The 10,797-nt window shown below is 35.8% G+C and overlaps 1 protein-coding gene across 4 annotated transcripts; it reads right to left on the bottom strand.

The window, feature by feature from the left end:
* Positions 1–1,455: 1,455 nt before the first annotated feature.
* LOC128212320 (uncharacterized) lies at positions 1,456–10,720 on the bottom strand. Of its 4 annotated transcripts, none has more exons than XM_052917717.1 (6): positions 10,632–10,720; positions 8,718–9,105; positions 7,480–8,326; positions 5,047–5,166; positions 4,377–4,402; positions 1,456–2,449 (listed from the first exon to the last, which is right to left on the bottom strand). In XM_052917717.1, the coding sequence occupies exons 2-6, from the start codon at positions 9,081–9,083 to the stop codon at positions 1,976–1,978; spliced, it is 1,833 nt and encodes a 610-aa protein (XP_052773677.1). In that variant the 5' UTR covers positions 9,084–9,105; positions 10,632–10,720; the 3' UTR covers positions 1,456–1,975. The 4 variants fall into 4 exon arrangements, with proteins under 4 accessions (XP_052773677.1, XP_052773676.1, XP_052773675.1 ...); XM_052917716.1 differs by lacking the exon at positions 10,632–10,720 and adding an exon at positions 10,397–10,625; XM_052917715.1 differs by lacking the exon at positions 10,632–10,720 and adding an exon at positions 10,401–10,625.
* Between the last annotated feature and the right edge of the window lie 77 nt (positions 10,721–10,797).

Here is a 10,797-nt window from a genome sequence, read left to right as displayed (position 1 = left end):
TCGAGTGTAATGCAATACTGAGACCTCAGGTGTTATGTAATACTGGGACCTCGGGTGGTATGTAATACTGGGACTTCGGGTGGTATGTAATACTGTGATCTCGGATGTTATGTAATACTGGAACCTCGGGTGTTGTGTAATACCGGAATCTCGGTTGTAATGTAATACTCGGACCTGGTTTGGTATGTAATACTGGGACCTCGGGTGATATGTAATACAGGGACCTCGGGTGTTATGTAATACAGGGACCTCGGGTGTTATGTAATACAGGGACCTCGGGTGGTATGTTATACTGGGACCTCGGGTGTTATGTAATACAGGGACCTCGGGTGTTATGTAATACTGGGACCTCGAGTGGTATGTTATACTGGGACCTCGGGTGATATGTAATACAGGGACCTCGGGTGTTATGTAATACAGGGACCTCGGGTGGTATGTAATAATAGGTGGTATGTTATACTGGGACCTCGGGTGTTGTGTAATACTTTGACCTCGGGTGGTATGTAATACTGGGTGGTATGTTATACTGGGACCTCGGGTGTTATGTAATTCTTGGACCTCGGGTGAAATGTAATACTTGGACCTCGGGTGAAATGTAATACTTGGACTTCGGGTGGTATGTAATACTTGGACTTCGGGTGGTATGTAATTCTGGGACCTCGGGTGGTATGTTATACTGGGACCTCAGGTGGTATGTAATACTGGGACCTCGGATGGTATGTAATACTTGGACCTCGAGTGGTATGTAATACTGGGACCTCGGGTGGTATGTAATACTGGGACCTCAGGTGGTATGTAATACTGGGACCTCGGATGGTATGTAATACTGGGACCTCGGATGGTATGTAATACTGTGACCTCGGATGGTATGTAATGCTGTGACCTCGGGTGGTATGTAATACTAAGACCTCGGATGGTATGTAATTCTGGGGCCTCAGGTGGTATGTAATACTGGGACCTCGGATGGACCTAGGGTGGTATGTAATACTTATGTCTTCATGTACGTAGCCCCTACGCCCCAATAGAAATAAGCATTTACAAGGTCATTCATGATTATTTTTTTTGCAGTTATTTGAGTCACTTTCTACGCCCTGTATGTAGTAACGTGGTAATTTAGCGCGAAAGCAAAATCGCCCAGATAAGAGTAGTTTATACTTGTCGTATATGGTGGGAGATTGTTACCGATTTGTGAATATTTCATAGTAGCGGATAATATCAATTGCTGGTTAATAAAGGGAAAAGCACCAGAACGAACTTTAAGGGTACTTTTCAATTGTAGATATTTCGATTTTTTATAATTACAATGTATCAAGGTACGTTTCAAACGTACAGTAACTAGGACGACATTCATAAAGATTTTATGAAAATCAACAAAATACGCAAATATCGGATACGAACTGTGTTTGCTTGGTTGTATATCAAAAGGAAAATAATAAAAAGAAGTGCAAGATCATATGTAAATCCTTTAGTTTAATTGAATATTGTCCAAAAAATATCTAAAACGTGTATTGAACGTCAATACAATTAGATAGCTGATTACACATAAATCTCAAATTCAGGTTCATGACGTTCACAACTGATATTAACATGAAGTTCAGGTCGATTCGTGTGTCATGCATATATTGCTTGATGTATACATCTGTTATGGAAGGTCTCAAACCACATTTATAAAGGAACGTAAAGCACGCTTCTTATCATGACGTTCATATATAACACCAAGCTAGTTGTCGTACTACACACATTACCACTGTTGAAATACACTCGTTTTGCACTATTGTCATTTCTTGCACTCATTTCCCTGTTGATAGTTATAAAGCTTATATTCCGATGTACTGGGAACCATTTCGACCACAGTTATTCGATTAATGTTTGAAAGGCCAATTGGCAACATTATTGCGTCTTGACAGCAGAGTTTGTATACTAGGACATATCTTCTGTTTTATTACTTTGACTTCCATTGTTTTTCCATGTTTTCTTATGTAAGGTTTCTCTTACATATATCACAGAAATGCACGGCACCAGGTATGTCTTCTGTGAAATCTAACGTGGCATACTCGACTGTGTCAGTCGTTGTTCGTGCGCGTTTAACGCCACCAAGCGCATTATCCGACGTCTTGCCTTTTTCACATGGTCTTTCACGTTCATTAACACAACCGTTTGAATACATTCCAATTTCGAGTGGTTTGTTATCATTTTCTTTATCAGCAGACTTTAATTCACCGTTATCTACAGAACCTGGTGTATAATTTAAGTAACAAACAAAATTGGAACTAGTTTCTTTGTTAACCTCTTTACAGCTGTCGTGGCTCAGGTCGGGACTACTTTTTGCTAGTTTATTTGCCTGTTCTTCAAACCTTGCCTGTGAGGAACCTGTTCTGAACAATTTTTGCACAGCTGTCACCTTCATTCTCCTGCTTAGATTTAGAAGATAAGATCGCAATCCACCTGCCTGAAACACAGTTTAAGATATATATTAACGAGGGCATAGATATGTTTCGTTTTAGCAGAACGACGAAATACAGGGGTCAATACGACATTCTTATACGCGCAAAAACAACAATTCGTCACTTTAATTTGTCGTGGGGTAGGTAGATATCGGCAACATTTAAACGACAAAAATATCGCAAACAGGCAATTTGTGGGGCGGCAGTACGACAAGGTAAACAGGTAACGTTACGGTTTTTGCTATATTGGCCTTTTGGTGTGTTTTTGTGGCGCCAACACGTCATAATTAGTTTGCAGAAATCAACCACCATAGCTGTTACATACACTGGTGTCCGTCACACAGACTGGACAATAAAATATGGCCATTCAGCCCTTTGATGTTTTATGTTGGTAATTGCGGCTTAAGCATCGAGTTCACAAAGGTAGGGATGCTATTTGAAGCTATTTTTAAGGTATGCGCAAAGGTTGCATATCAGTCTGTGTTTAACGTGTCTTGGAAGGGAATGCTACGTAGTTCTCGAACCCTTTCAATGTATTGTCAAATTATAACTTTTTAAACACTATCAAAGAACTGAAGGGCAATCGTTTTTAGTGTCCAAGGTATATGACGGACACGTGCGAGCATACTTATGTCGCTTCCTTTGTATACATTTCTTCAATATGTAATAATGTACATAAACGATAACCAATCCTTGATTGTCTATTTTCGGTCTATGCATTGTTATGGTTATCTTTCTTTATACGCGTCAATATAAAGTACTATATAACTATATACTGTAGAACATGTAGATTTATTTAAACATTCGGACAAAGATTGTGTCCATGTGTGCACAAAATTGTATCTTTATAATACATGATTATGCATGTATAGTGATTTTAAATAAACTTCTAAGTATGAAAGCTTTTGTTATAAGCCAATAGACAAATGGACATTGTTGCTTAAAATGGCCTCATAAAATCAGTTACAGTAATTAAAAATGTCCTTGTTTGTAGAAGATCGGTTGATGTATCAATATATGTATTAAATACATATGTTACTATATATAGTAAATTATTTTTACAGGGATTTCGCGATTATTTGCATGACTCAACAATTATCAGTTTTGCGGCCCGGACCGATTTTCGATTATTATTTTGCGGCCCGTAGAACGCTCGCCCGTGATTTCAATTTTCGCCTTAAAATCAATATTGGCGACTGCAAAATAATTTATTCACTAAATAAATAATATTTGATTGATGTGCTTGAACAAATTTATTATTAAACTCCTAAAGGGAGGCAAACGCGAACGCATTTTAGGAAGATAAGCTAGTGTTTGATAACCAGTGTGGACCGTTAGGGTGGCGTTTTTTTTTGCGTTGACATTCAAAAAAAAAAAGACAAAGGAAGCGGCAAAATTGAATTTACTTGAAAAACAGCAACTGTTCATACACGTTGACATCATTAGTACGAGGTATTGGTTTATTTAAATACAAACAGTCGTTCTACTTGCTAAGTATTCATGTTATCAAATTCGGATAAACGCGGAATTTTCAAAGTGAGCAATTGAAATTGGAATGGGAACATAAAAGTGATAACAAAATTATGTTTGCCTGTTTGGCTCACTCTCAAAAACTAAATAAAAAAAGTAAATTTAATTTTAGAGTAAGTTAACTCATCGTAGTCAAGCGAGAGCGAAATGAGAATGCACAATTGGATAGCAGGTAAACTTTAAAAAGCAAACTTTAAACTTGCAAAATAAGAAAAACAAACAAATGTATTAAAAATTGGCATTCGTGCTCATAATGTCCCTCGACTACGTCTCGGGCCATTATGAGTCACTCGGGCCAATTATCACTCAACGGCCCGGCTACGCCGTGTATTAACCTCTAAATATTACCAAACTTGCAATTCATAATAACCGCCCCTCGTGATTGATATTTACAAGATATACCTGCATCGTGGAATCTGCAATATGACCTGAAATAAAAGAAAAACCAAGAATCTATATAGACGTTTGTAGATATAAAACAGAAAACTTGTATATGACGGTCACAGGGGCTCGTTTCGAAATCAAAATGTTAGTCGTGATTTGAAATTATCTTAGTGCTACGTTATCGGTGTTTACTACGTATTTATATGAATTGAACTTCAATTTAAAACTTTATCCAGAAGTCAAAATAAACACATTAAGTTCAAAGTCAACATGTTGCTATTTGTAATGTTCTAACAGATTTAAAATGTTTCAATTTACGACTTTTACTGAAACGGCATCCAGTAGAATATCGTTTCATCAAAATCAAGTATTGTATTGTCACTTTCAGTGAACAGAAAGAACCGCTATAACTCTGTGTCGGATGTTTAGCAAGTATTTAGTTCCCTTGTTTAAAAAATTGTACAGGCATCGTTAAACAACAAATAATTGCAAATGAAATATTTACAAAACAATTCGATCAGCACTAGTATGACATTCCAAAGTAACACTGTTCGTTTAAATTTAAAATGAAGGCCTGGACCATAATTATTGCAGACCCGTTAGGTCATATCGCGGGTGTCCGGAAATGTTCGTTTCAGTCTCAATGTCTAAAAGAAGCCAATTGTGCAAATTAATACTGTGTGCGTACCTTCTGCATCTCCAGCGGACGAGACGCGTTGTCTGTAATCCTCTATACAGACCTGCCCTTTACCCTGGGTGCCACCTACAACTGGTGCGGATAACGTGTGCTTCATGGACGCGTGCATGTCTGAAACACACTTACAAATGTCATTCAATCTAGGTCAAAGTTTTAAATGAGTTTTTATATTACGGAAAATACATATATTCACAAGTATTATCTTTGTTGTTCAATAATAAACTTTTAGAGTCATGTCATTTTACTGAATTAACATGTGATGGCTATTTAGTGCCTATTTACAATAAGAGAAGTCTGTAGACGGTAAACGTCCGCAACATTTGCATTTCCATATGGTGGCCCTTTATTGGAATATTATCAAACTCTATGAAGTGAGGCAAATAAGGCTCTTTTTAAACTGAAAAATAAATATCTTCAAAGTTTAATAAACGTATCAAAGGAACAGATTCATTTGAAAAAGTTAGCCAATCTTAGTTTATGGTTGTGAGATTTGGGATTTTTCCCGTGGTAGCAATATAGAAAAAATACATATAAAATGTTTTGTAAGAATTTATTAGGGGTTAAAATCTCACACCAAAACAATTTCATATATGGTGAACTTCGAAGAAAATATTTCTACCCTATGCGATTGCCATATATTTTAAAACATTGCTCAAAATATGACAGAAAGTGTAAAAAGATTATGTATAAAAAGTTGTTAAATGAAATTGAAAATAACCAAAGAAAAAAAAACTGGGCAGTAAATGTTAACAATATATCATATCAGTATGATTTTCATGAAGTCTGGATTGCCCAAGGGTGTACAATAAAAACAACAACATTTATCAGTATTTTTCAGAGTCGAGTATAGCATATATTTACTTAAAACTGGTTAGTAGATTAGAGAACTCAACTTGAGGGTCGATTTATAGTGTTTACAAATTTGGAGTTACAGGCATACATGAAGAATGTTAACATTACAAAATAAATAAATTAGCATTAAATTAATTGAGACCGGAAGATGTGTAGTGAGACTAGAAAATCTGCGTGCATTCATATGAAAAGTTTCTCAAAGATTCAGCCATGCGTAAACAATCGGTACCCAAAACAACGCTAAGACCGACATAGCTATACCTTAAAACCCGTTTTATTTTCGTTTTCGCCTTATAGTTGGGTGGGAACAGGACACAGTTATAAAGGTAAGTCATGTGTGTTATACTGGTAATATAGTTCCTTAGTAGTTTTTTGAAAAATAAATGTCATATTTGATACATGGCATAATACAGCAACTATCATTACTAAATTATGCATACTTTGAGTTGCTTTGCATGAAGTGGATACTATAGCACTGTTAAGTTATTCAGTGTATGTATATAGGGCATGACTGCCATTTTTTAAATGTTTATCAAATACTATAGATACAGTTTGTTCATACTATGATACAAAAGCACTTGTTCATAGTTTAGTTCATTTATTACTCATGATATGTATATCAAATTCTATAGATATTGTTATTATTACTTTAATACAAATATACTTGTTTATAGTCTACATGTTTGCTATTTGTATACGTAAGCCATTTTATTGTATGAATTAATAATAATTAAAATCCCTTTTAAAGTCCACACGCCGAGTGTCCTTGGCTTCCATTTAGTAATTCCCAAACACATTTTAACGAAACAAAACTAACTATTCCCTTTTGGAATGTTCATGCATTTGCTTTTAAATAGTAATTTAAAACGTCTTTATTATGCCGCATGTGTTCACTGTCAAGCAACACCACAATGTCGATCCCACCAGGGTTGATTATCTAAAGTTGTACCATATAACATGATGGTTGATTGTAATTGAGGCACATCCGGCACGCAGCAGAATCCCTACATGACTGAGCTGCATTGTATTAAAATTCAAATCAATTAAATATACAATTTCATTAGCGACAAAATTCAATTTTGATAGGCGTTATTTCATATAAAATTATATGGTCCGTTGCTTACGAGTTTTTGGTAATATGCACGCAAAGAGATTTGAAGCCGCTTAATTAACATTAGTGTATTATATATCTTGAAAAAGGTCAATCTTTTGCAAATTGTCGACTGATCTGCAAAGCAAATTATGCAAAGCATGTATATTCACCAACTACGTTCATAGTTGGTACACCAAAACTTAATAAATGACATAAGGGAAACTGTTTGCAAATTGTCATCTTATATAAAATTATAATCTAACGTATATTTTGTTGGGGGCATTCATGTCCCAGCCGAATATTTGAATAATTAAGTCATGTGGAAATATTAATATCAATGTCGGATGAGTCATAAGCAATTTAAAATGTTATATCGTACATGGATCTTAAAATAGCGCTTTTAGCTGTCAAATTTTGATATGTTCTAGTGATGAAACTATCCTTAATCAGCTCTTGAGAAAAACATAAACTCTCCAAACCTTGGTCATGTTGCGATGTGCCAGGATCTTCTGAACCTAGGTCCTGTTGCGATGTGCCAGGATCTTCTGAACTTTGGTCCTGTTGCGATGTGCCAGGATCTTCTGAACCTTTGTCATGTCGTGATGTGCCAAGATCTTCTGAACCTTGGTCCTGTTGCGATGTGCCAGGATCTTCTGCTAGTTCCCCGTTTGAGGTCCGCTTATTTAAAAGAATTGGATAACTAGAGTACGCGTACAACAAATATAGTTTGGCGAGGGTCGACTCATAACAGTAACTACTTGATTGTTCTCCATCGGAGTCATTGTCTCCAGATGGCTGAGTATCCAGGAACACATCGTCGTTAATTGGTATGTTCACTAAAGCTGATTCTAAAAAGTCGCCATGTTCAGGAATTGCAATGATGTTTTCGCTCTCGTGGTCAAAGCCGACAATAAAATCCTTAAATTGCAGAGATATAAGTTCGAGAGGTCCCCCAAGCATGGCTAAAAGATCAGCCTTATCTTCGTCCGACACCGGTATAACATCACTTACAATCACATCAACCACTTCAACAACTTGTGGCAATGGCATATGCTCTATAAAATCCTGGAGGAAATATTTGGTCCGGTCAGGTACTTTACGGAAACAGACGGTGGATATTAACCGGAAGGCGAGTTCCCTTTTAGTTTGCACGCACCTGCAGATAAGGAACGTCTCACGGAACCCACGGACGGAATGGCTGGTTAGGGTGACCCGGTCCAGCTGGAGAACTGTGCCGGAAGTTACCACCTCGCAAGCACGGCTCCCTGGGGCCACACACACGGTGTCCTGCTCGGCCCGCACATAGGAAGGGAAGTCCTCAGCCACCTGGAGTATAATAAATAAAAAAAACTTACTCATGCAAAAATTGATTTCGATTCTTCCAACGTCGACGCGGCTGCATGTCGTAAAGAGGGTACATGAGTCACTTTGAGTAATCTTAAAGTGACGTTTACCGACGGCGCATCTTATGATATTACATGTATTTGAAATTTGGTCCTTCACAATAAATGAGAAGTTTTGTTATATTACTTAAATGATATTTTATTACAAAAACATATTCGCTATAAAAGGTATTATTGTTCATGGAATGGAATTAAAACATTATCTGCTTTGTTCGTGTAATGGCAATGGTCTATGGTAATGGCAATGGTCTATGGTAATGGCAATGGTCTATGTACATTTCGATTTCGAATCATTAATTAAATGCTTTGTTTACCTCTCTAACAGTATGGTACAGCCTCTCCCCTGTCTTATCAACAAGCCTAACCCTTGTTCTACCCTGCAAGGGGATCAAAATCTCCTTCCCCACGTGCAACTTGTGTTTGGTTACAAACTCCGGAGCTTTATTTATCACGTGACGTTTGTCCAGTTTCAGAACCCTCGCTTTTACATAGTAAACCCTTAATCGCTTCTCAAGTCTGATGACAGTTCCGGCGTCAAGTTGAGATTTGATTTGACATTCTGTCTGCGTAGTGCGTTTGTTGCGCAGATATCGCGTGGTCTTGACGTCACAAGGAAGGTCCACTATATCGAGAGCGGTTTTGAGATCATAACGCATCGATGACCATTCTATCTCTTTCATGCTTGAAGGTTCCCACTTACGGCTATTTGAAAAAAAAAACATAAGCATTTATAATATATCGTTTTGACAAAATATTTTTTATTACAATGTTTACAATCAATTCGGTTAAACTGTATACCTGACATTTAGACTCCACACACATGTTTATAAAAAAGTCTCTGAAGTAAATTTCAAATTGTTTGTTTGAAATATGTGCGTTAGACAAAAATATAAATAATATTTCGAATTCGAAAAAGATATATCTATTAATTTTTAGCAATAATACATGTATGTTATAAAAATTTAACTTCATTTCAAAATTGTAGAGTTTTGGACGTAATTTTAGCGATATTTCGCACTTTCCACAACAGTGAATATTTCATTTTCTCCAACACTGTAAAGATCACAGTGACCTTTATTCAACTAAGTGTATTATACATAATGTCATGATAAAGTTCGACATAGAAAACCTTTATCAATTGTAGATAAATAACAACCAAGTAAATATTCACTCCGAATAACAATTTAAATTTCGCAAACTATATTGATGCATACTTTTCCTAACTTATTTAGATATATAATTTACATGAAGGAGATAATTATTATAAACACGGCAGGAGCATTTTACGCTACGCTACGCTACGCTACGCTACGTTAATCATTATACTGTACAAACTATGAAACAGACATAAGTTAATCAGTTCAGCTCTAACAATAGAGCTGAACTGATTAACTTATGTCTGTTTGTTAAAAATGCTCTCAAAGAAAGATCCGCTTTGATTAATGTTAGAACATAATTCTATTTAATGTTCATCCTCTGATATATATATATATATATTAGTTTATTTAATTAAATTACTTAGAAGTATTGAATACTTTTGTACATATATATTTGTATATATATACTAATTTGTTTGCATTATCTGTTACTTTACATACACGTTGACATTATATGTTATATCATTATGTGTTGTTGACGATGTACATTGTACAAGTCAAAATAAATTCTCTGTCTGTCTGTCTGTTAATTTGCGCGACGTATTGTCGGTTCGGATTTTTATCGCACATAGTTATAATAAACACGTTTTGAAAATGTTTCAAAATGCTTGTCACAGTCATTTGTTTCGCAGTGAGAGTTCAAACTTCATAGTTTGTACAGTATAATGATTTATTCATTCATTACTTAAATTACTAGTTTCCCAAATCAAGTGGTTGATGAATTTCATTTGTTGTACACTGTTAACGTGGTGACACCTTAATTCCCTGTTTGACAATATAGCATGTTGTTTTATCAGAACACGAATATGTTTTAAAGAATAATCACAAACACATACATACGAATGCTTGTTGATAAGTAAGCCGTCAGTTTTAAACAGTAATCTTAAGAGACACCTGCATGAACAGTAGATGTTAACGATAACCCTCAAACTATCCGAATTAAACTAGCACAGTACGGTTGTATTTTAAAGATAACACAGCTCAATATTTCTTTCATATTTATACATTTAATTATAAACCGAACTTGCTAGGTTTTTAATTTAGTCCAGATTTGTCAACGTAGAAACACACCAGCAAATTTCTCACGCTTTTATTTCGTATCATATGAAATAATCCCGATACAGGCCTGAGTCACGCTTCAGAACTCTTAAGTAATAAACAAGTATAGAGTCTGTAGTGTTAGCAATAACGACATGCTCAAGTGCTTTAAATGGTCTTACATTTGATGTATGTATAC

The sequence above is a fragment of the Mya arenaria genome, chromosome 12 (genome assembly GCF_026914265.1).
Source record: "Mya arenaria isolate MELC-2E11 chromosome 12, ASM2691426v1".
In the NCBI taxonomy this organism is placed as follows: Eukaryota; Metazoa; Mollusca; class Bivalvia; order Myida; family Myidae; genus Mya; species Mya arenaria.
Note: the sequence above shows the minus strand (reverse complement) of the source record. Positions and strands in the feature narration are given on the sequence as shown.